This window comes from Notamacropus eugenii, chromosome 6, assembly GCF_028372415.1.
Source record: "Notamacropus eugenii isolate mMacEug1 chromosome 6, mMacEug1.pri_v2, whole genome shotgun sequence".
Lineage (NCBI taxonomy): Eukaryota > Metazoa > Chordata > Mammalia > Diprotodontia > Macropodidae > Notamacropus > Notamacropus eugenii.
The window spans coordinates 377,430,210-377,456,550 of record NC_092877.1 but is presented as its reverse complement, the minus strand read 5'-3'; the positions used below and the strand labels follow the sequence as shown (position 1 = coordinate 377,456,550).

At 43.5% G+C, this 26,341-nt stretch overlaps 1 protein-coding gene across 4 annotated transcripts in view; it reads left to right on the top strand.

The window, feature by feature from the left end:
• KIF1A (kinesin family member 1A) overlaps positions 1–26,341 on the top strand; it is a 195,640-nt gene that overhangs the window by 85,674 nt on the left and 83,625 nt on the right. For 3 of the 4 annotated variants that reach the window (XM_072618745.1, XM_072618742.1, XM_072618746.1), the window contains exons 14-24: positions 3,363–3,496; positions 5,160–5,239; positions 7,659–7,734; positions 11,583–11,662; positions 12,861–12,967; positions 17,536–17,619; positions 18,879–19,059; positions 19,772–19,844; positions 20,105–20,198; positions 22,108–22,256; positions 23,034–23,212. In XM_072618745.1, the coding sequence (XP_072474846.1) occupies positions 3,363–3,496; positions 5,160–5,239; positions 7,659–7,734; positions 11,583–11,662; positions 12,861–12,967; positions 17,536–17,619; positions 18,879–19,059; positions 19,772–19,844; positions 20,105–20,198; positions 22,108–22,256; positions 23,034–23,212 (1,237 nt within the window). The remainder of the gene's footprint in view (positions 1–3,362; positions 3,497–5,159; positions 5,240–7,658; positions 7,735–11,582; positions 11,663–12,860; positions 12,968–17,535; positions 17,620–18,878; positions 19,060–19,771; positions 19,845–20,104; positions 20,199–22,107; positions 22,257–23,033; positions 23,213–26,341) is intronic. The other variant, XM_072618743.1, reaches the window with a different exon arrangement.

Sequence of the window (26,341 nt, the reverse complement as noted above, 5' to 3'; positions counted from 1 at the left end):
GGGCTTATGTGCTATGCATAAATCACTTAATCAGCAAGGGTCTGTCAAGACCCTGCTATGTACCATGCACTTGTGAGATACTGGATGTACAAAATCAAACATAAAAATGCAGCTGCCCTCAGGGGATTTATGTTCTACCGGTAGAATAAATGAAACATGCACAAATATTTGTGTAAGTTGGCTAGTGGTTGGAGAGCTAGCCTTGAATTCAAGTTATTCTGACATATTCTAGCCATGCAACCCTAATCAAGTCATTTAACCTTGATAGGTTCCAGGAAACTCTCAAGACTATGTTTTAGAGAAGGGGCCAACCTACATTGCTGAAAATTCACTATACTAATGAAATCATGGGTTCCTGTCCCTCAATACAGAGTAATTGCCAGAGGGAGAGAAAGCATTAATCAATGGGTTCCTCTAGAAGGTAGAGCTTGAGGAGCCTGGGGAATTCAGAGGTGAGGAGATAACAACAGATAACAGAGATAATAGAGGTGAGTCATGACAATCATTCCTAAAGGAAATGTGAAGGGTTGGGGTGAGGAGATAGCAATCCACTAAGCTGGCCCTCAGGACTACATAGCTGGGTCCCTCTCCCCTCCAAGAGCTCATATAAACTCCTGGCTTCTCTATGAGAATTTCACTAGAGGCAGGAGGTACAGCCACAGTTTAAGGAAATGAATCATGAGGTTGGAATTTGGAGAAAGAGCCTCACTAGCCATATCAAGTCATGAGTTCCTCCAGACAGAATCTTCTCCAGTTGCTCTTTGATGCTGGTGAAAGATATAAAGTAAAATTCAAAGCATGTCTCTTCACAAAAGTCTTCTGCCTTATTACCATCATGGGATGGGACCTTGAGGTCCTAAAGTAGGTGCAAGGAAAGCAGCAGGTCTAGAGGTCTCTATCATGTAGGAAAAGTCTTGATCAAATGATCCCCAGGCATCGAGAAAGCATCTGCTATGGACATCTGCTAACCGAGCCTGGTCCAACTAAGGATGTTAGGGCTCGTTGCTGGAGGGTAATTCTGGTGAGAAGTTTGGGAATTCTGACAGCAAACACCAGCTTGCTAGATCACATGAAGAGGAAGCTTTGGGGAAGAGAGGCATTGGCCAAGCATCAGCATAAAACCAGACAGGCCAGACCTGGGAGACTGCTTACAACTCATCACTTGGCTTGCCATGGGCAGTCAAACCTTTTTTGTTGAACCCGAAGACACTCCTATTCTGAGAAGGGAGAAAGTCACAACAAAGAGTCTTCTTTAATAAGCTTGGTTCTTTAATAAGGACCATTTCAGGGCCCTTGAGTAAGCTTGGTTAAAGGAGAAATCAAAGAACACTGGAGCTTAGAGGGGACCACGGAGATCATTTAGTTCAACCACCCCCTTCTAGGCTATGAGGAAACTGAGGTCCAGAGAGTTTGTGACTGTACCCCGGAGGAGCAAAGTAAGTCAGTGCCAGCTCTGGGACCCCAGAGCCTCCTGGTCCAGCCGTGTCCCCAGCCTCTGACTCTGGACCAATCCAAGAAATGCTTTGGGCTCCTCTCCAGAGCCCGGCAACCACAGGAGAACATCTGTTTTCCTAAAGAACTTTTGGTGAAACAATGTCCATGCTATAGCTATGTTTGCTGCTGCTGCTGTGTTGCTTCTGGTGCTTCTGCTGTTCTTGTTGGTGTCTGCTAGGCCTGGCATGGGAACTAGTTCTGTTTGGAGATCTATTGTCATGCTTACTGGCCATAGAGATGTTTTGGGAGGGGGCCCATACCTGCCCCACTGAACTGCCTTTAGGAGATACTGGGGCTGGCAGTGAAGGAACACCAGGGACGTAATGATGGTGGTGCCATTAGACATGAGATATCATCTTCCCTGTCCTAGAGCTTGAGCTTGCATGGCTAATGGACCTGCAGCCCAGGCCTTTGTGTATTCAATCAAGGTGAGCAGCTTGGGATCATACCTTAACTTGAGGGCAAAGTTAAAATCTCTATCTGATGGGCCCAGAAATTCAATCTTTGATCTCCAGGCCCAGGTAAATGTGAGGGCTACATGCTCAGCAGTCCATGAGCACGCTTTGGGTGATGCAGGTGACAAAAGAAGAAATTCTAGACCAAGCACAGTTCTCTGGTTTTTTCTGTGTCTGAAACACCCTAAAGTCTCATTAGCTCACAAAGACTGAATTTCTGTGCCCTCTGAACCAGATTCTTAGCACTGCCCCCAAATACCTCATGAAGTGGACTCCTCTATGGTGTATTACAATGGCCTGTTAGAGGGGGAGGACCCTCACATGCCAAGTGTTGTTAGTTAAATAAGGTGCTGAACCTGGAAAGAGAAAAAGAAAAGCACCCCTCTCCAACCCCTCCAAGAGCATTCCCCAAGAGAGTCACTGAGCCTTTCTTTAGAATCTCAGTGAAAGAGATATGGCCATGGAACATGGCATCTAAGAAGGTCTATCTATAGACAATTACTTCCCCAATAGACTAAAAGCATATCTCACCAGTAGGAGTGACTGAGGTGTGTCTGAACTCCTCCAAGAATAAGGGAGGAAATTGTAGAAAAGCCAGTAAGCCAAGTGAAAATGGATATCACTTTAGGCTAGTGAGGGATAGGAAGGGAGTAGATGTTGCCTATGATGTGTGGTGAGTATCTGGGAGGCAGCTGGCACACGATGGAGGAAGCCAATGACTTTGAGAGAAGCCAGAAGAGGAAAGAAGGAAGGTTCCTGGGGGTCAAAGACAGGAATTGAGATCTCAAAGCTGGGCTTAAACAAGGCCACCAAGCCACAAATGGTTAGCACAGGTGTGAAGGAATACCCTTCATGTGCCAATTCTGAGCAAGGCCAACCCTTCTCATGCAGTAATGGAAGCTAGCTGACTTGGCTATGGTGGGAGCTCACGCGTTGGAGAGTTTGACTGAGTCACTGACATCCCCCTCCCATCCAGGGTGCTGAGACACAGCTAGGGCCACATGGATGAAGGCCTTTATTGAGCAGCTGGCAAGCCCAAGTGGTCACTGATGCATCAGTGGCCATCAGGCACCCAAGCTTAGGCGAGAAGGTGCTTGGCTGCCTTCTCTTGTTCAGAGGAGGAAGGAGAAGGTCCAGAGACTACAGAGCTGAGAAGAGAGGCAAGCCTAGACATGGCAGGGGTTGCTGTGTGCCTGCTTGCTTTGTTTTGGTTTGTAGCATTCTCTTTGCTTCACCTTGTTGCTTTTTTCCCAACTCCGTTTTTTTCTTTTTTTCTGCTTTTCCCCTCTTCCTTCTGTCTGTCTGTCCCCCTCCTTCTTCCTTTCCTTACCATAGACATGTCCGACTTTGAGAACAATAACGGTAACCCTGGCGTGGCAGAATTGAGTCAACGCCCTGACAATCTCTCCACAGTGACCAACGCCTTGGTGGGCATGAGCCCCTCATCTTCTCTGTCGGCCTTGTCCAGCCGAGCGGCCTCTGTGTCCAGCCTCCATGAGCGGATGCTGTTTGCTCCAGGCAGTGAAGAAGCCATTGAGAGGCTGAAGGTGAGTGAAGGGAAGCATCTGTGCAGCAGCTAACTGGATAGAAGTGGAATAATGACAGAGCACTGGACAGACAGTCAAGATCATCTGGGTTCTAATCCTGCCTTAGACGTTGACTGTGTGACCTTGGCCAAAGTGTCGATCCTTAGTTTCCTAGCTGTAAGATACAGTTACCAGTAGTAGCACCTACCACACAGAGTTGTCACGAGTATTAAGAAACATAATGCAAACACGGTACTTTGCAAACCTTAAAGTGACGTATAAATGACAACTAATGTTATTATTTGGGTGACAGCAAGAAATCCATCAGGCAACTATGTGGTGCACTAGATAGAGTGCTGACCCTAGAATCAGAAGGATCTTGGACATTTACTAGCTCTATGACGCTGGGCAAATCCTTAACCCTGTTTGTCTCAGTTTCCTCATCTGTAAAATGAGCTGGAGAAGGAAATAGCAAGCCACTCCAGTATCCATGCCAAGAAAACCCCAGATGGGATCACAAAGAGTCAGACACAACTGAAAGGACTCAACAGCCACAAAAGAAATCCAAAAGTTAATCATCATGCATTTATCAAGCCCCCTTATCTGCATACACTGTTCTGAGACAAAGAAAAATAGTCAGTCTTGGTCTTCCAAGGACTTCTGTTCTAATGGGAGGGGCCAGTATTGACTAAGTAAAGGATGGTCATGATCTAAAATATTAAGCACCAGAAAGTTGGCCAAGAGAGTTTCAGATGTTTTGGTTCATCTGAACCTCACACTAAATCTGTTCCCAGGAGTAGCTCCAGTTTTACAGAAAAAGAAACTGGGGATCAGACGTTCAGGGACTTGCCTAGGACTGAAAGCAGCTCTTCCTGCCTCATGGTCTAATACTTTATGCACCACACATACCATGTCTCGGTTCTGACTGTACAATGAGAGTAATGAGGTGTGACAATACTGCTACCCAGAGAAACTCAGTCACATCAGCTGGTGTATAATATTTGTCTCAGCTCCTTCGACACTTGACAGAATCTCCATGACATTTCTGGAACTGGTGGGTTAAAGGTCCCTATGAGAACAAGAGAGCATCACCCACCAAAACCAGCTCCCATGTGACCTTGTAGAAAATAGAGGCAGGACTCAAGGATGGTCTCCTGGATCTATTGCCTGACCTCGGCGGGGTCGCTGAAAGTATGAAAACAAATCCTAATCTTCATGATTTTAAGCAACTTGAAACTGTCTTGAGCCAGCGCTTTCCTTTCTTCCTAAAAGTAGTTTTCCCCCCAGAAGTCAGTCGTATTTCATTCTCTAAGAAAAGACCATTTTTTCATATACCTTACTACATTCTTCATCCCATCCATTTCTCTTTTCCTTTCTTCCCTGTTTTTTCCTGTCATCTTTCACTTTATCTTAGAAAGAATCTAATCATCTAGAAAGCCAATGAGAAGTTCAGTCAGAAATCTATTTTGTTCACTTGGTCTCATATATTCAATCTACTGAGAGATATCCAGTAAAAAAAAAAAAAAAACAAAAATTTTTGATCTAGCTACTTTACATTTCATAGGCCTAGCCCCAACAGTGCTGCCTTCCTTGGCTTCCTTAATTGTCCCTCCTTTGGTCTGGCCCATCCTACTCATACCCTTCACTCACTTGCTCAATCTTCCCACACATGGTGTCCCTGCAGGAGACTGAAAAGATCATCGCTGAACTGAACGAGACCTGGGAGGAGAAACTGCGCAGGACAGAAGCCATCCGGATGGAGAGGTGAGCATCCTGGAAATCACAAGCACCCAGTCTGGGGCCCTGGCACAGTGCAGATTCTGTACTGGGGAACTGGGCTGCGCAGCAGGGTAGCCCTTAACTATTATCGAACTATCAACTACCCAGAGGCAGTGGAATGGAATGGAAAATGTCCTAGACTTGTCCATGGTCCCAGAGTTAGTAAATTTCAGAGGTTCTAGACTGAGAGTCAAGACCCAGATTCGAATCCTGACTTTGCAGTTAAGCAGCTGGATTCATGGGACATGTACCCTTATGCCCCCTCCATCTATCAGTACAGTCCAATCACCTCCTTCCTGCCTTCCCCTTTGGAAAACTGTTTGAATCCCCATCAGAGGCTAGCATTTGGTAAAGTGCCTGATGTTGCTCTCACTCTTTTTACATAGACAGATACCTCACAAAAGTTCAAGGTCAAAAAGCTAGTTTGAAGAAAATATGGGACTAGAGTCCAGATAGCTCCTGTTTCCTAAAACACAGAAGTGTGTTTTAGTCTAGCTTCAAGCAATGTAACTTCCTCTTCCCACTAAGAATTTTCTTCTCATATCCCTAAACCCAGGATCCAGTGTCTTCTGCCAATAGCAAAAACAAACTTACTGGCCTAAATGAGCATCCAATTCAATCATTCTAGATGTGTTTACCCAGTCAGCTCAATCAACAAGTCAATCACAGTTGCTTGGACATTTAAAAGTTTTTTTTTTCAATCAAATCAACTAAGTTTGCTGGGACTTGGGGTCCTGTCCACCTCAGAATCCCTGACCTTTCAGAAATACAAAACATAGGATGAATCCAACAGAAGAGAATTAAAAAGAAAAAATAGTGTTCCTGTTAATGGATAGCATATTGAGTTCAATGAAGGCTCTCTTAAAGAAAACTCAAAATAGGAAATGAGAGCTCTTATTTATGTGGGTAGATTTGAGGACAATCATTCCCATTACCAAAGGGTTCTTTGCCAGGCTAGAGATGGGAGCACCCTGAAACAGAGCTCCCCTCTTATAGTCAAGGATTTCTTTACAAATCATTATAGATCAGCAACAAGGGGGTGATGATTCCTCCTGGAAGGAACTCTAATGCGTGACTGGAGGCAGCACAGTACAAAGAAAAACATGCTGTCCTTGGAGTCTAAAGCCCTGGGTTTCAGTGGAATTCTGACGCTTGTTAAAGTCACCTATCCTCTGGGAGCCTCTGTTTCCTCCTCTAAAAAATGAGGAGATTGAACTAGGTCAGGGTTCTTCCTCTGGGTCCCCTAGCCATCTATGATTGTGAAATATACTAATAGCTGTATTTCAACAACTTTTTTCTTTTTTAATCCTATGTTTTTATTTTTTGCATTTAAAATCATGATCTTGAGAAGGAATCCTTGGCTTTACCACACTGCCAAAGGGAGTCCATACTGCAAAAAAGATCAAGAAACTCTGAACTGGATGGCCTCTGAGGCCTTTGCAGCTCTGTGTCTCTTATCCTGAGTTTCTCAGGCTGCATCTGAAGTATTGTGTTCAGTTCTAGGTACCATATTTGAGGGAGAAAAGTGATAAGCTGGAGAGAATCCAGAGGATGCTAAGTAGCATTGAATTCATGCCACCTATAAATCAGTTGAAGAAACATGGGCTGTTTTACCTAGAGCAGAGAAGACTCAGGGGAATGTGATAGCCTCACTCAGATATCTGGATGGCTGCCCTGGAGGAAACAGACACCATCAGCTTGGTCCAAAGGGGCAAAGTCAGGATCAACGTATGGAGGCTACATAGAGATGAATGTTTATTGTTCTTGCAAAGAGAACCTTCCCAACAGTGAGAGCTGCCCCAAGTGGAGTGGACTGCCTTGGGGGGGGGGTGCCTCTTTGGAGGTCTGCAAGACCAGGTTGGTGAGTTGTAGTGGGGATTCTTCTTCAGGTGTGAGTTAGACTAAATGAACCCTGAGGTCTCTTCACTTCTAGAATTCTGTGATTCATGAGCAGGAAGGCTGGTGACTGAGGCAGGACAATCTAGAGATAAAATGTTAGTAACAACTGGCAGTTGGAGATCAGTGAGAAATGATGATCTCTCAGAGTTCTTAAATGATAAACTTAAACTATAAACTATTCTTAAGCTAAGAAAATGTAAGATTTGAATTCAGATGAAAATGTCTTTTACATTCACTTTTTAATAGGATGAGTCACACTTGTGGCCTTCAGATTCTTGGCTGAAGGTCAGGGAGCTCACCCTGTTTCACTCTAGGTCTAAAGTTTGCATTTCTTTGACCCCCTTCTTTCTACCCTTTCCTGGTCTTTGGGTCGTATCATACTGGTATCTAATCTCTTGGATCTCATGACTCCTTCTAGACTTTTTTGCCCATTCAACCTCTTGTTGCTCTAAATGCCAGGCTATGACCCATGCTGATCTCTGACTTTAGCTTCTGTCTTTTTCAGAGAGGCTTTGCTGGCTGAAATGGGTGTGGCCATGAGGGAAGATGGTGGCACCCTAGGGGTGTTCTCTCCCAAAAAGGTAGGAGCAGCTTTGAAGACTCCTCTTTCTGTCTCTCATGGTGATGCAGTGGCTTGGGGATCAAGAAGGCTTTGGTAGAATTTGGCATCAGGCAAATGAGTGGAATTCAACTCTGTCACAGCATATCCTCATGGCAAATCTGTTCAAAAGAGGAAAATGCCACTGTGTTCTGTTTTTCAAATCTCAGTCCCGAGACCCTGCAAGTGTTGAGTAGTAGTTCAAGGTTAAGACCATCATAACAGGAGGTTCCATGTCTATAATTCTTTCAGCTTTATAGAACATAGCCCTGGGAGGTAGGAGGGCATAGCAAGTGGGATAATTGCCATTTTACAGATGAGGAAACAGGCTTGAAAAAGTTACAGGAATTTTCTATTTACTATTCTTAGTTCAGCTACTCCCCTTTGCAGAGGTTAACCCTTGTCCTCAGAATATTCAAACCACAGGCATACTAGGCTTTCCTATATAGTGACCTGGCCATGATGCACCTCTTCTCAAAATCTTTCAGCAGCTCCTTACTGTCCACTGAGGCAAGTTCGAAAGCAGAGTTGCCCATAAGGGGAAGTTTGGTGTATAAATGGCAGTGAGGTGGTACAGTGGGTGGAGCGCTAGACCTGAAGTCAGGAAGACCTGAGTTCAGATCCAGCCTCAGATTCACATTCAGGTTCACACTACCTGTGTGAATTTAACCTCTCTCTTCCTCAGTTTCCTCAACTGCAAGATAGAAATAATAACAGTATCTGGTTCCCAGAGTTGCTGTGAGGATCAAATAAGTTAACTAAATAAAGTGCTTAAAGTGTTATATAAACGCTAGCTAATATCATTGTCATTATTAAGAAGTGTCATGTGATTAATCTGTATAACTAGATCTCTTTTCTCATAGATTCATTTTTTAAGGAGCTGATGGAATTGATTCTTTTGTACTTTTCAGTCGGCCTTTGTCAGACTACTTGCATTATGTCAATCTCTCCCTTTCATCTTTTTAGCCTCTGCTGCTTAGCACCCAGGGTTTATTCCTAGAGAGTGTTAGGGTGTATTCCCCAAGGCAGGTTGATGTGGTGTTGAGCTGCAGTGATGGCTGAAATATTTCTGAGAAGCTCAGATATTTGGAACTCTTCTAGCTTCTGATGATATTTCAGGATGAAATACAGCACACCTGGGGAACGCAGAGTGGAGAAGAGACCATTCAAAGGCACCAAGGTCCTCCTGGGCTCTCCTGTAGACAAAACTGTGTACAAAATGCTTTATCTGTGTGGCCATTTATACCTTCCTCAAACATCCTTGTCTCTCTCATTGACCCACTGAGATATGATAGGGATTTTGTCTGTATGTTTGGTGCCTGGATATGTGTGTTTGACAGAGAACAGATCCCCAAAATTCAAGTGAAATACCGAGAATTATTTTCCTAGAAAATCCCTGCCTTACCTGGGTACTGAAAAGGAGCACTGGGGCAGAGACAGTCCTCTTTCCACTTCACTAGTTGTGTGACCTTTGGCAAATCATTATGCTTGTCTTCTGGTAAGTGAGAGTGGGTCTGGATCTCTAACATTCCTTCCAGCTTGAAATCTAATTGAATGATCCCTGTTTCTTGGGAGGACATCCGGATCATTTTCTACCCCAGGAGCAAACTTTTAGAAATGTGCTACAAGCAAATATTCTCAGATGACTTGGTTAAACCTTGGCCTCCTGAAATGTGCTGGTGCTTTCAATATGTCCAACAGCCACAACTGAGAAGGGATGGAATTTCCCCCTGAGCTCTCAGTTTCTTCCATCGGGCTCTTTCTCATGATGGAAGTTAGATCTGCATCTGGAAAGCATGGAACACCAACTGGGGATAGTGCTCATTCAGAACGTCTCCAATGCTCCACAAAAGGGGTTCTGCTGAATTGACTTTCAGCCCCTCAACCTTTCCTGGGGGTTGTAGATTTGCCAGGGACTTTCACTGTTGTCTTTAAAACCTTCCAAATTCTGAAGACCTCAGTTTGAGACTCTGGCCTGGGGTCTGGGGCAATGTAGGGGCAGTTTCAGCAGTAAAGGAGAAAAGGTGGCTGGGATGGAGAAGAGAAGCCTTGGAAAGATAGGAAGACCTAAGCTCCCAGAAGGAATCAAGAATAGAGAGGAGTGTTATACATTCCATGGGATAGGAAAACAATCTGCCTTGGACAGAGCTAATGTAATTTGGGGCTTCCAGAAGGGAGGTGATAATCGGACTGTCCTCTGCCCTGGTCAGACTATACCTAGAGTATTGTGTTCAGTTTCTGGGCACTACTGTGTAGGAAGAACAAAATCCAGAGAAGAGTAATCAGAATTGTGAAGGTCCTGGAGTCCTTGGGGCTATTTAGCCTGGAGAAAAGAAGACTTAGGCAGGACATTGTAGCTGAACTGCCTTCAAGAATTTTGAAGGCTCTCATGTGGAGAGGGACTAGACTCATCTTGGCCCCAGGGGACTGAACCAGAGCAATAAGTGGAAGTCAAAAAGGGGCAAAGTTAGTCTTTATGTGAGACAAAGCTTCCTACTAATTAGAGCTGTCCCAAAGTGGAACAGCCTGCCTTAAAAGTTGGAGGGTTCCCTTCCTTGGAGATTTTCAGCAAAAGTTGGATAGCCATTTATAGAGTATATTGTAAAGATGAGTCTTTGAGAGAGTTGTGAGTTGAGCTAGAGGGCCAGTGAAGACCTTTCCAAATCTGAAAATCTGTAGATCTCTAAGTCTGCAATTCTTGTAGAACAGGCAGGAGGCTGATATGACAGCGGTCAAGCAACAGATAGCTTGTACTCGTTGTGGAGAGAAATGAGGAAATAGTAACTGAGAGAGAGGAGTAAGGATGGGAAGCCTCATTTCATTTCATTGATGGCCTATTCCAGTAGGGCAAACCGACAAAAAAATGAGTTTGGGAAAGTCAGTCTCTAAATCAACATAGATGCTTAGCAACCACAGTGGGTGCTACCCATTAGAACTATAGAAACTCACTTTGTAGGATAGAAAATGGAGTACCCTCTCAAGGACACCTGGCTAGTGCCAGAGCATGAGCTTAGAGAAAGACCCAGCCCCTTCACTCTCCATTGGTTAATATCAGTACTTTTGTCAGTAGGAAAGTGAGAGTCACAGAACGACTGGACCCATGTTGTAGATGTGAGACTTCTTGGTGTTCTTTACTACTGCACAGTGGTTTGGACTCAGTCATCTGTTGGAGATCCTTCCCGCACACAAGATTCTTCCATAGCAGAGACTTATGCCCTTCCCTCTCAGTTCCATCCTTCCCTCTCCATCACTCATCAAACCTTGCCTTCAGGCAGCCAGGACTTCTCTGCCCTTTGCACTTTGCCCTCCCCAGAAGCATGGTGGTCTGAGCTGACTGCTGGGGCTCAAGGTCAGACAGAGGAGTGAAGGAACTCGAAGAATTCCAACTGCTTTTCTAGAAGCTGAGTTCATCCAGAGAACACCCTGGGTAGTTTAGTGGCCAGCAGAGACATTCCTGAGGAATATTCCTAAGAGTCTGGGCTCTTGGGTTTCTCTCCATGCATGTGGTGCTAAACTCAGGCCTAAACAATGACTTCCTTGTGACCAATTGAATTAATAGGCTTTCAGTTGTGTTGTGCTGAAAACTTGGAAGAAACTGTTCTTTGTATTGGAAGATTCTAGCCCCCTTGCTAGCCCCCTCTTCACTGTCATGGTGTTGTGTGTGTGTCTTTTGTTTCTCTCTATGACTACTCTAGGGAAAAAGTGAGCCCTCCCTGTATGAGGGTAGTAACTAGATAGATCATTGGGCAGCTCTAGGGGGAGAAAGTACCCAGATGAATGGTTAGTTCACAAGTTCACAGCAGAAACGAGTATTTATCTTTTTCTTTCTAGACACCTCATCTTGTCAACCTGAATGAAGACCCTCTGATGTCTGAGTGCCTTTTGTACTACATTAAAGATGGAATAACCAGGTGAGACAGCACCTCTAGGAAAGCCTTCTGTCACCTATGTAAGTAGTTGAGCCATGATGGAATCTGCCTTTTCCTTAGTTAGTTCTGTTTGTCTATGCCAAGAGCTGAGAGCCTATGGGGCAGGGGAGGGGCACATCCCTACCATCTTCCACCATTGCACTTATCTTATCTTCTTCAGTCAAATCTCAGGAGTTCTGCCATCCTGACAGCAGTTTTTCTAGTACATCATCTGCTGCTGATGAGGGTGAGGGGGTTCTCTTGTGGGTGGAGGGGAAGACTTGACTAGATGACTCCTAAAGCTCCTCCTTGCTCAGTGGCCTTCTCATGAAGATAAAATGCAATGTAACTTATTCAATTCATAAAGCATTTATTAAGTGCTGACTTTATAATGGGAACTAGAAACACGAAGCAAAAAGCAAAGCAAATTCCACCTTCTGGGTGTTTTTAACATATAAGGGGATGTGAGCATTGTCAGGAAAGCATTGAGCAAAGGGATTGTTAAACACATGGATGCTTTAGGAAGCTTGTTTTATATTCAACGATGATAGTATGAAGCCTTGTCATCAGTATGAAGTATTCAAGCATTTGGAGTGGTCCCCTTAGCACTGGGTTCCCTTTGTGACTCAACTCAAGCATGAAGTACAAGATCAGGACCATGGTCAGGGCTTCAAAGAAGCCTTAACTAGTACAGGAAACCAACTGGAGGATGCCACTTTTTGATCAACTGAGCCACAGATCTACTAAAACTAAGCAGGATTCCTCAGAAGCTTTCTCTGTCCTAAGAAGAAGAAGATGCTTCTGTGGCCTAGATCCCTTTCTATTTTCTTATGAATACCAACTCTAAGCACACACCAGTCCAAGTCTCCTGATCTGCTTTGTTGGCATACCTAAATAGAGGAATGGGGACCTCTTCTCAGTGATACAAAGACATCATCTCATGTTCCCTCCATTTCTCTGGGCTTCATTCCTTGCAATCCTTTCAAAGTATTGTTCAAACATCACTGAACATTTTAAACACCCTTCTCATTTAAGTATTTAAATGCCCTTTAATTCTTAGGATTATGCTGCAATGAGCAAGTTACCTTCTCTTTGCATTTCTCAGTCTGTCTCCAGTCTGAGGGTGGAATAATTTTGGGCAGCAGTGGCACGCTAATGGGTCATAGCCAGAGAATACTAACAACCTGTGTCTCTCTACTAGAGTTGGCCGGGAGGACGGAGAGAGGAGACAAGACATTGTCCTGAGTGGGCACTTCATAAAGGAAGAGCACTGCATTTTCCGGAGTGACACCAGGGCTGGCAATGAAGGTATGCCCCGGTCCCAATGCTATTTTGTTAACTTTGTATTCCCCCTCACCAGATTTTACCTACCTTTCCAATGACCTTCAAGTTTCCGAACTCTCTTTCTCTTTGACTGAAAGCCACGCTGCTATCCATGCCCATGATTTCAGTCCAATTCTATACAACAAGCATGAATTTAGCAAGAACTATGTTAGGTGCAATAGACACAAAGACATTTTCAATTCTTGCTCTCAAGAAGCTTCCATTCTACTGGAACGGAGAGTACAACGTATACACAGAAAAGTATATACATGATAATTTGAGAAGGGAAGAAATTTTGACAGTTAAGGGGAAATCAGTAAAATATTGTCAGAAACCTTGAAGGAAATTACACGAAGTGGAAGTGAGGAGGGAGAGCATTACAGTCAGGGCAGCCAGCCTGGGCAAATGCCCAAAGGCAGGAGGAAAAGTGACAAATCAGCAAGAATTTACTAAGTGTTTATGGTGTGCCAGGCACTGTGCAAAGTACTGGGATACAAAGAAAGGCAAAAATTTGTCACCATCCTCAAGGATCTCACATTTGAATGAAGGAAAAAACATTCAAAATAGGTTTGATGGGAACATGGCCATGTGAGGAAGAAGAATATGCAAAAAGACTGGGAAGGGAACCTGGAACCAGCCCATGAAGAACTTTGAATGCCAGTTCTCAGTCTAGTATCCTGAGGTCCGGTGATAGAGAGAGTTTCCACAAAGTCTCATTTCTATTAAGACGGGTATAAAAATGCAATCTGACTTTTTTGGGCTGGTCAAATATGAGTGTGGGAATTTCCATCTCATTTCCCTCAAATAAATTAGACTCTTGTTACCTCTTTGCATGAGTTTCTTGCCAAGACATGTCTTGATGAAAGTGTGGATGGTACCTTGTTGCTTTTTTCCCCGCTACACTGATTAATAGGAAATAAGAAGAGAAAAAGAAGCCATGGGGTAAGGAATTGTGCTGCCCTGCTGGCTGCTGAGATAGCCCTTTGTAAACCAAATGGATAGTCAGGGAAGGTGCCTGTCTTGAGTATTATTCTGTATAAATGTGGGCTCATTCAGTGGATTCTCTTGGTTTGAATGCAAGTGTATATGTGATAATGAGCAGACCACCACTCCTTCCTATTTGCCAGCCTCTGTATAGTAGGAACAACTGGACACTGAGTCTGGTACTTTCTAAAGGTCAGCAAAGAATAAGTCTCCTATGACTTGGATGACTTTCCCCCTCTGGACCTCAGTTTCCTTAGTTCTCAAAGAAAGGGTGAAATTTTTTGATATCGAAGATCCACTTCTCTGCCTATAAATCCTAAATCCTATAAATCCTATAACTATCCCCCTCTGCCACTAACTTGGCAAGTAATTTTAGGCAAAGCACTTAGACTCTCTGACTTAATTTCCCCAAATGTAAAATGAAGGGGTTGGACTAGCTGACCTCTAAAGTCTCTTTCATCCCTAAGTCCTATCATTCTATAAATCCCGGAGCCAACATTAATTTGCTATGTGATCCTAGATCTATGCTATCTCTCTGGGCCTCAGTTTCCTTCCTTGAAAATCCGAGGGCTGGATTGATGATGTCTGAGATTCCCTCAGAGGAGCTCTCCTTCCAGGTCTAACTTCCACAAAAACTGTAAATCCAAGATATATTTGTCTCCTCCCCTAAATTTCTTTAAATTGGTTCATTGAGTGTCATGGATTAATCATCTTGTGGTAAATATTAGCTGATAGCAAGGTCATCATGGCTTTTGGCCTGAGAGGAATGCTCAACCATGACAATGACCATGGCTCCTGATGCCCATACCTTTTTCACAGCCCCATTAGGTGTGACCAATTAGATCCATGATTTCTGACTTTTAGTATTGTAAATTCACCCCCTTTCTATGAACAAACAATGAATACAAAAGGAGCATACAAATGAATTTTGTGGAGAGAAAATGATTGGTATTCCCTCGGCAAGGAACTGATAAGCTTCCTGCCCGTCAGAGCAGAGACTGGCAAAATTACAGCAGAAGTTGGTCTCTGACCCCGCCCCTTTCTCGTACCTTTCTGTTACATTTCAGGCTCCCCTCCCCAGTGCCCAATGCCTGCCATGCTTGTGATGTAGCTCTCTTTGGTTGGCTTGCACAGTATCCTGCACTCTTCATGGGCCAGCCTTCTTTCCTTACCAAGCCTCACCTGTTGCTAGAGGCTTTTCACTCAGAATCTTCTCTGTTGGTTCTTCTGATTGTTTTTTGCAGGAGTGTAAGTGACTTCATGCCTCAGAAAGACTATATGAAATATGTCAGTGATAAATGTGGCATCAGAAAGACCTAGGTTTGAATTGCATTCCATCTCAATCTTATCTAGATGTGCTACTACAGGAAAGTCACAAAACCTCTTGGAGTCTCAGTTTTATCATCTGTAAAATGGGGAGGAGAATAATGTCTCCAGTTCCCATCTCACTGGGTTGGGCGTGAGGCTCCAAAAATATAATGGAGAAGTGCTATAAAGTACTGGGAGCTATTGTGACTATAAGCATGTCATACTATTTGGACATCAGTTCCATTTAATGGTGGTATTCTGGAAATAAGAGGCAGCATGGGATAGTAAAAAGAACATAGAACTGGAATTTGGAAGTAGAAATTGGCCCCAACTCTGTACTATCTTCCATCTGACCACCCAAGGCTCGAACCCTAACCCTGGACTACATTTCCTCATCTGTGGAAGAAGAGGCTTCAATAGCCACTAATGCCTGTCCTAGACCCAGTGTTCTCTAATCTTGGAAGCCAAACCAGTGAGTTCTTCTAAGAGGGTGGATCTTAGGAACCATAGTAAAAGAGGAGGGATGAACTGTTGGGCACCAGTCACATTACTTATGCATAAGATTGGCAGCCATCTAGTGGCATGGACTTAGAATCAGGATGAGCTGGTTTAAATCTCTCCTCACACACCAACTGAACAAACCACTTTATTGTCTGTGCCCCTGTTTCCTTATCTGTAAAATGAAGGTGCTAAACTTCTTTCCAGTCCTAAATCTATGTTCCCATGTCCCCAATCTTGACTGAGGGTTGGGAGCTCTGAGGAGGGCACCAGGAGACTCAGTGAGCACTGGATGAGTAAGTGCATGTCATGTTGAGTGTGAGAGACAAGAATCCCTGAGAGAACATTGGCAAACCTATTTTTATGTCACTATTTAGGGGAAGAGTGTTTAATTACTTGGCACTCGTCATGGTGATTCATACACCTGACAACAGATCCTCAGATCATTAAAGCAGAAGAGTCAGTTCTAACTTCTCACAGATCATGGTCAGTGTCAATATCAAAGAAAGGTGGGATTCCTCCCCCTCCCACCTGAGTGATGCAACTATTCCTTTTCCAAATGCTGCTTGACTCTATTCCGTAAGAATAGCCATGTAGGAGCACTAGCTCTGAAGTTTTAGGTTATGGGTTCAAATTCTGCTCTGAGACCGATTATCAGTGTGGTCTTGGGCTAGTCATTTATGCCCTCTGGGCCTCAGTTTCCTCCTCTGTAAAATGTAAATGTTAATACCTTCCGTAGTTACCCTTCTCTCCAGGATTGTTGTAAGGATCAAAGGAGCCAATGGGCAGAAAGAGCTTTGCAAACCTAAGAAGCCCAATCATTCTCAGCTCTTATTTTAGGACCACAGATCTAGACCCGAAGGGAACCTAAGATGCCATCCAGTCAAAACCCCTCAGTTTACAGAATAGCAAATTCAGGCCCAGAAAGGTGTCATAGGTGTATAGTTACAGAGCTAGGAGAAACATCACAGGCAATCTAACCCAACTCCTGAAATTTACAGATGAGAAAACAGTCCCAGAGAAGGGAAGAGACTACCTAAAGCCACTATTCAAAGCCAGATCCGTTGGCACCAAGTCTTGGGCTCTTTGCTATGCCACTACTCTGCCTTCTTCCATGTAGCTCTCTAAGTTTATTCTCATGTCAAACTGATGACTTCAGATGCACCTGAGTGACATAAATGGGTCAGTACCTCAAGAAGTCCTGTGTCCCCAACACAAGATCACATGATTTAGATCTAGAATCAACCTCGGAGGCTATAAGTCCAACCCCCTCATTTTATAATTGAACAGAGATAATGAGACTTGCCCAAGGTCACATAGGTAGGCAGTGGGGCAGCCAGTATTTGAACTCAGATCCTCTGACTCCAAGTCCTCCATTGCTATCCTTGTGATGAGAACAATACACACATTGTGACCCACTCCCCACTTTAGGAGAAAGGAAGAAAGACTTTGGGAAGTCACTCTCCTTCCAGAGACATCATTTTAATGATTGATCCCTCTGGAATTTAAAAACCTGCCCTCTCCCCCTTTCTGGGAAAACTTAGATGACATTTCAACTGAACTCAATTGGATTCAACAATCCTTAGAGTGCCCCAACATTCAGTACCCTACCTACTCAAGCTACTGACTCTGATGGGAGTACATACCAACAAGCATATTCTCTGGGACAACTGAAAGGAGTCACAGTCCCCACATTGACATTGTTTCTATTTTTTCTCTGTCTTTCTCCCCTTTTGGCTTCTTTCTTTGTTTCTTTCCTGCAGCAGTGGTGACCCTGGAACCATGTGAGGGGGCAGACACTTACGTCAATGGCAAAAAAGTGACAGAACCAAGCATTCTACGATCTGGTAAGTTCTATCTCTCTGGGGAAGGGGCCCCACTCATCATGGAGGAATGAGACCTGGACCACTGTTAACTACATTTTCATCGTATGGAAATTCATCCAGTCAACAGTTATCAAATGGCTCCTATGAATAAGATCATGAGCTAGTCCTATGAGAATTCAATAGATGAATCCATAAGATAATGATTCCTGGCCTCATGGAGCTCCCAGTCTAGTAGACAAAATTGCAGATTTACAAATGCCATCATAAGCAAAATAATAACTGAGGCCACTTTCCCTCAAAAGGGGAAAACACAATTTTTTCCCTGAAGTATTTAACCAAGTCTCTCATGTCACACTAGTAGAGAGATATGACATAGGCAATGGTACAGTGATGTTAATTTACAATTGGTCAAATATTGGATCTCAAAGAATTTCCATTAAAAGCTCACCATCAGCCTAGCAAGAAGTCCCCCCATGGAGTGCCCCATGGTTCTGAGTCTGACCCTAAAACCCTTAGACTCCTGGTCTAAGATTTTTTTTTTTTACTTTTAAAAACAATTATTTATTTATTTTTAGTTTACGGAATAAAACAAGCGTTTCCATAACAAAGTAAAGATTTTTATCAATGACTTGGATAAAAGCCATAGATAGCTTGCTTGACAAATTTGCAGTTGACAACATACTGGGAGGGAAAGCAAATACATTGGATGCCAGAAACAGAATCCAAAAAAGATCTAGATAAGCTAGAGCTTTGTCCTCGACCCTACAAGATGCAATCTGAACATTTATTGAATTTATTGAGAAACATCTGAACTTAGTGCCTAGTTAGGAAAGATAATTGAAATTGGAACTTTCCAGATTGCATGTCTCCTCTGATGACCTGCTACACCCAGGCCAATTCCACTCCCTATCTCAACCCCTAACAATAACAACATTGTGCCCAGAGTTTCTACTCCTCCATTCCCTGAACTGAATTTGTCTTAAAAGATGAGAGCGCATTCAGGAAACTTGGCCTTGTGTCAGCTCTGCCAGTAAATCCTCTAGAGAGGTCCATGTTTCTGTACTGCAACAGTTACACATGACACTGAGTACATTCATAGCAGAAGATGTAGCTTTTTTCTGATCTAGAGAGAAGGACTGGCCACAGTGCCTTCACTTCACAGTCCCTTTCCTAGGGTGCTCTAATTCTTGACAGGCTGCTCCGATTCTTCTTGTTCCCCCTACACTGTGGATGACCTCCTGGTTTCCTCAGGCCAATCTTGTTCCTTATTTTGGTAACAGGAAACCGCATTATCATGGGGAAGAGTCATGTATTCCGATTCAACCATCCTGAGCAGGCTCGGCAAGAGCGTGAACGGACCCCATGTGCAGAGACACCTGCAGAGCCAGTGGACTGGGCCTTTGCCCAGCGTGAGTTACTTGAAAAACAAGGCATTGATATGAAGCAGGAGATGGAACAGAGGTGAGGAGCACTGGGATTGGATGGAATGGGATGGCATGCAAGGGGATGGGAGAGGAGGGGATGGGATGGGAATGGGGATGAGTGGGTTTCCTGGAGCTATTATCACTATTGAAAATCAAGGTGCATTAGTGGTTTAAGGGCCAGATCCAGAGTCAGGAAGACCTGGTTTCAAGTCCTGCCTATGGCACATCCTGGCTGTGTGACCCTGGGCAAGTCACCAAACTTCAGAGAGCCTCAGGCAACTAAGTTGCAAGAAAGGTGCAGATCTATACTGGGAGAGCGAATTTGTTGACCAGGAGTTCCCTATGCCAATGAGATCACAAGTCCAGATCCATCCCACTCACCCAATTATAGTTATTATTGTTCTGCGAATACATCGAGGATTTCTGGTTTAATCAACGTGGAGATATCCTGTTGTGAGAATTCCTTTCACTAATACATCATAACCTGCCTTTGACTTAGACAGGTCTTCAAAAGCTATCTGAAGTTTAGGGAGCTTAGTGATTTGCCCAGGGAAACTTATCTAGCAAATGTTAGCACTGAGATTTGAAATTCAAATGTTTCTGACTCCAGAGCACCGCTCTCCACATATCACATCATCATCATCGCCATCTTCATCATCATCGGTGTCAACATCATTATCAAACAAATCTCCCTGTCTCTGTACCTGCTTCCCTTTTTCATTCTTTACTTTCTCCATTCTGGTTCACAGACTCCAGGAACTTGAGGACCAGTATCGGAAGGAGAGAGAAGAAGCCAACTACCTCCTTGAGCAGCAGAGACTGGTACAGGAGTCATTGCCCTTTCCCCTGGCCCTCAGAGGACACCAACACATTTCTTGGTTGGATTTTGTCCTGAAGTAACCTTTGTGCCTGTGAGATAAGAACTGCTCAGATTAATGTCAATAAAGTATTCTGACTTCTCAGACCCTACTTAATAAGAGATCCCAACCAGAAACCTTTGGTAGTTTGCTTGCAATGATTTGGGTTGGGGAACATGGGATGCTGAAGACCAGACAGGTCACTTGGTCTTTCTTCTCCCTAAGGACTATGAGAGTAAACTTGAGGCTTTGCAGAAGCAGATGGATTCCAGGTATTACCCAGAGGTCAATGAAGAGGAGGAAGAGCCGGAAGATGAAGGTAAGGGATGCTATCCTCTGTCTTTTCCCTATTCTAGAGCAGTTCCAAGTAGAAAATGCCCAAGGAAATTGAAAACAGGAACCTATGTTTCCTGGTTCCTATGTTTATCTAGGGGTGGTGATGGATGGAAAGTACAAAGAAGTCTTGTGACAAAAGTTATCTGCAAGTGACACAGGCTGTCTCAGGAGATGGCAGGCTCCTACTGACTGAAGGACTTCATGCAGAGCCTTAATGACTCCTTGTTGGGAATACTTGTTCAACTATTGTTATACATACAACATACATACATGCATACACACATACATATACATATATTATATATATGGAATACTTGTTCATCTCGGGAAACTCTGAGATTCTTTCTAGTTCTGAGATTCTGAGTAGAAAAAAAGATTGGTCATTAGGATACACTAGTAGACCAGTAGTGATGAGATAGGGACGGAGGCTGGTATAAAGAATTTTAGGGTGAGGAAATTCCTTCTGCCAGTGTTGGCTGGCACCTTCTCTGTAACTTGCATAGAGAATTTCCAGGGTCAAATCCTGGTCCAAAACTCTGCAATACAGCAAGAATCGGTAGAAAATGTAATTGGGAAATATTTAACGAAATAAAGAAGAATACAATGCAATATAGATAATGTTCATTTGTGGTTTCCTAGTCGACATGCTATATCCAGGGATCCATTTCTATTTCAGTTGGACACCACTGGCCTAGAAGTCAGAGAGGCTGAGTTACTTGTCCAGGATCGTACTGCTAATTTGTATCCAAGACAGGATTTGAACTTAGATCTTCCTGGCTTTGCAGGCAGCTCCTTGGTGCTGCAATGTCTGTGACAGTGTCCGTGTGTTTATTGAGTATCCTATGATATCTTCAGGAATATTACTCAGAGTAGTCGTGATCACATGACACCCACAGCCAATGAAGGGAAACACAGCTCAAACAACCACTCTAAGTCAGGGACATTGGATGGCAGATTCCGAGTTAGAAAGGACCTTAAAGACCATTAAGGTCAACTCCTCATTTTATAAAGGAGGAAGCCAGAGATGGAGCAGATGACAGGGCTGGGATTTACACCAAGTTCCTGTGATTCCAAATCTAGCATCCTTTCCACTTACCATGATGCTTGGCCCATGAAAGGAGAGGATCAAAAGACTCAGAGGGCACCCTAGACATCATCCAGCCTCACCCTCTCATTGTGTAACTAAGGAAGCTGCTGCCTAGAGAGGGGAAGGGAACCTGTGATCAATCTGTTTATCACAGAAGGAAAAAAGTCAAGGTCACTCACTGATCCAATGGTGTAACAGACAACCTGGGCAAGTCACTTCACCTCTAAGCCTCAGCTTCCTTATCTCCAAAACAAAAGGCTTGGACTACTAACCTCTAAGGCCCATCCAACTCCAGAGCTCAGATCTTGAGATCCCATGACCCTAAATTTATTCTGAAATTTCTTACATTTCATGAGTTGCTCTTTTCATGAGCTCCTCACTCCATGGTACAGGGCCCACTCCTGGTATTTCTGCCATTGAAGACAAGACATACTATAATTTTGCTTTTGTAATAACCATGCTTTTATTCAGTTTAATTTGCTCAGTATCTCATATGATTTTTTAAAAACCATTTCTTGTCTTTGATGTCTTCACCATTTTTTCTTACTCTCTCTACTTGAACATACAGTTACTAATTGCTTCCTGTTGAGGGCAAGACCCTCGAACATGAAGGTGATTGGGGGTATCTGGTTCCCTTATGGCATCCTCACTGCCCTTGTATTGACTGGAAATCATTCCCTGCATTCCCTTGTCAGAAAAGTTACATCTCTGACTTTCCAGAAGGCACTAGGCTCCAGGGAGTATTGCTGGGGAATGGCTGCCCTTCCCTGGAATGACCACGTAAGTTGCTTTTTTCTCTTGACAGTCCAGTGGACAGAGAGGGAATTTGAGCTGGCACTTTGGGCCTTCAGGAAGTGGAAGTGGTACCAGTTCACATCTCTGAGAGACCTCTTGTGGGGCAATGCCATTTTCCTGAAAGAAGCCAACGCCATTAGTGTGGAGCTAAAGAAAAAGGTAAGGTGGTTTGTTTTTGCTAGAGTTAAGCTTTCTTTTTCCCAGAGATAGAACTATCATGAGGGCTTGGACCATAGGAAGTCACTGGGAAGACCACCTCCCCACAGTGACTATGCTCAGACAAAATTTGTGTCCTTTTCACCTTTATGCCTCATCTCCACATCCCATCTGCCATCTGATCTCTTCATTCTACCTTCACCGAGCTGACTTCCAATATTGAGGCTGCAGGAGAGAGTTCACTGATCCTGATAGTGCCTCTGTATTAGCTCCTAAATGTTGTCCGGGTTACTATCAAGACCCAAGGATCACTGACTTCTCATCATACCATCTAAAAGTATTCCCGCCCTCACTGGACTGCTCTCTCCCTTCCATGACCTGGAGGTGGTGATATTCATTGTTTTATCTGCATTGCAAAGTGCTAAACCCTAGGAATGAGGTAGATATTTTATGTGGGGGTGGGGAGTACAGAGTATCTGAAAAAGATACTGGGATGGAAATCTACCCCTTTCTCAGGTAAGTCCTTAACCAGGCAGGCTGATGAAATTTCCTCTGTGAGATCTTTGGTTCAAAAATCTTCAATTGAACTAGCCTGTCTGGTGACAGTCTCCTCTCAGTTTTCTGGAAAGCTCCTGGTGAGGATCCCAAGAGCTTACCTCCCAGTTCCTGGCTGCCATACTGTAGGGGAGAGGGGAAAAGGGAAGGATAAGTGAAATTCTCAGCTGGAGATCCTGGCAGCTTGGGGATGCTTGGACATTTTCTCCCTGTGTTTGTCACCAGGTCCAATTCCAATTTGTTCTCCTTACGGACACTCTCTACTCTCCCCTACCTCCGGATTTGCTTCCCCCCGATGCTGCCAAAGAAAGAGAAAAACGGCCCTTCCCACGGACTATAGTAGCTATTGAGGTCCAGGACCAGAAGAATGGTGCTACACATTACTGGACACTGGAAAAACTCAGGTAGGGGTCAGGTGACAAGGAAGCATGAGGATCTGAGAAGGGGGAGGCTGGAGGAAGAAGAATAACCACTGAGAAGGCAGCTTCTACAACCCGGGACCTGATGGCAGCTAGAGATTTGGAGAGAAGAGAAAGGCTTAGGAAATGTCCTTGTGTGATTGGACCAGTTGGGGAAATATACAGATTTTCATTTTGGGGCTTAGAAGTAGTCTGGCTCAACCTCTTCATTTTACAGATGAGGAAACTGAGCCTCAGAGGAGGGAAGTGGCTTGCTCAGAATCACATAAATGGTAGCCATCTGAGGTGGAATTTGAACACAGATCCTCCAAATAGAGGCAATGCTCTTTTCACTGTATTTTATTGAACCCCAGGATAGCAGAGTCTGACAGGCTACATGCTGAGTGCTTTTTGGTGCGAATGACCTTGGTAGAAATAACCCAGCCAAGGCTTGTTTGGGATCTCAGATTCCATGAATGGAAGAGGAGGAATTATGGACATGTGGGACCCAGAGAGCAAATCTCACTGAATAAGAAGTTATCATTAGAACTACATTAAAATACACTGTTAGGTGAGCTACCCTTTGGTGTTCAGAAGCCAAGCTTCTTAACACAGCTATCGCTATGCACAGTAGAATACATGTGTGAGAATTAGAGTTATAACTAGGAAAGGCCAATGGGGCATTGTCTCAGGACTCTGAATATACAGGGAGCTGAATTTAGAGGACACTGACTCCACTTGCATCCCTTTCAGAAATATAAAACAGAGTTTACCACTTGATGGGAAAATTCTTCCCCAGTCTAGATCACTCTATGCTTCTCTAACTCCAGTGAGCCCCCTCCCCCCCACCTCCAAAATGCAGGAGGTATCTGTGGCGCTTAATACACAGTGCCAAAATTCCAAGCTATAGCTATGGTAAGACAGAACATTGTAAGTCAGTGATTTTCTATTCTTTTCTTGGAAAAACTTCAGGCATGGAGACTGGATTGCCTCTCTTGGTCTTCCCTTTCTGCATTTTCTGACCCTAACTGCCTTTCCATCATTTACCCGTGATTTTTACTGTTCTAATTTCCTCTGGCTTGGTCTTCCATGGGCATCAGCATTAACAACTTGGCATCCCATTTGTGAGAACTCCTTGTAGACTTCAAGATTATAATCCAGTTACTTCGTGTTCTTTCTCTTATGTGAACTACTTTACGTAGAGCAGAGAGTAAAGAAGGTTAGAAAGGACAATGGCACAAACATCCAGACATCATGGTTTCCTGACTTGCTTCTGCCAAGAACCACATGACATTGTAGACATCTCTGTGAGAGGCAATATGGAGCAGTGGAGAGAAAACCAGTCTTGGGGTCAGGGAAATCTAGATTCAGGCCCTGCCACTGACACATATGACAAGCTGCTTGACTCTGGGCTGCAGGCAATTCTATAAGATGACTTGCAACACAAATGCCAATCTATGTTGTTGGAGGGAGTCTGCACATTGGGAATTCCCTGTTCCAATCAAGTTACAAGTCTGAACCCCTCATGATCACGCCCCCCCCAAAAAACTTCAAATCTGTCCCTGAATATCTGTTCCCTGAATACCCTTTCCCTTATCTTTGTAATGAATGTATTGAAGCAGCAGAGACTTCAATCAAGTGAATGAGAACAGCAAGGCATAGTTGGAAGTCATATTTCTAAATTAATTAATTTATTTGTTTTCAGTTTTATACAATCACTTCCATAAATCTTAGATTTTCTCCTCTTCCTTCCTCCTTCCCTCCCCCCTCCCTCTGTGCAATCTTTTATGGGTTCGAAACATATGTTCTTGCTAAATACATTTTCACCTTAGTCACATTGCTTGGAAGAATTAAAATGAATGAGAGAAACCATGAGAAAAAACAAACCAAACCAAAACAAATCACAAGAGAAAATAGTCTGCTTCATTCTGCGTTCCAGTTCCATAGTTCTTTCTCTGGATGTGGATGGCATTTTGCCTTTGGGAATTTTTTAGGTCCTTGCATTGCTGTAAAGGGTTAAGTCTACCAGAAAAATTCCTCACACACTGTAGTTGTTGCTGTGTACAAAGTTCTCCTGGTTCTGCTCCTTTCACTCAGCATCAGATCATATAAGTCTTTCCAGGCTTCTCTGAAGTCTTCCTGTTCATCATTTCTTACAGCACAGTAGTATTCCACTATATTCGTATACCACAACTTGTTCAGCCATTCCCCAATTGATGGGCATCCCCTTGATTTCCAGTTCTTGGTCACCACAAAGAGAGCTGCTATAAATGTTTTTGTACATGTGGGACCCTTTCCCATTTCTATGATCGCTTTGGGAAAAGTCCTCGAAGTGATATTGTTGGATCAAAGGGTATGCACATTTTTGTAGCCCTTTGGGCATAGTTCCAAATTGCTCTCCAGACTGGTTGGATCAGCTCACAGCTCTACCAACAATGAATTAGTGTTCCAACTCTCCCACATCTTCTCCAACATTTATCATTTTCCTGTTTTGTCATGTTAGCCAATCTGATAGGTGTAGTGTGGTACCTCAGAGTTGTTTGGATTAGTATCTCTCTAATCAATAATGGTTTAGAACATTTTTTCATATGACTACAGATAGCTTTAATTTCTTCCTCTGAAAACTGCCTGTTCATATCCTTTGACCATTTATCAATTGGGGAATGACTTGTCTTCTTGTACATTTGACTCAATTCTCTATATATTTTAGAAATGAGGCCTTTATCACAGACATTAGTTGCAAAAATCCTTTCCCAGTTTTCTGCTTCCCTCCTAATCTTGGTTGCATTGGGTTTGTGCATTGTTTGTGCAAAGACTTTTCAATTTAATGTAATCAAAATTATCCATTCTGCACTTCATGATGTTCTCTCTCTCTTGTTTGGTCAAAAAATTCTCCATTCTCTATAAATCTTGCTTCCTTAATTTATTTATAGTATCAATCTTTATACCTAGGTCATGTGTCCATTTGGACTTTATTCTTATATATGGTGTCAGGCATTGGTCTATGCCCAGTTTCCACCACACTGTTATCAAGTTTTCCCAGCAGTTTTTGTCAAACAGTGAGTTATTATCCCAGAAGCTGGTGTTCTTGGGTTTATCAAACCCAAGATATTTATTGCTATATTTATTGACTTC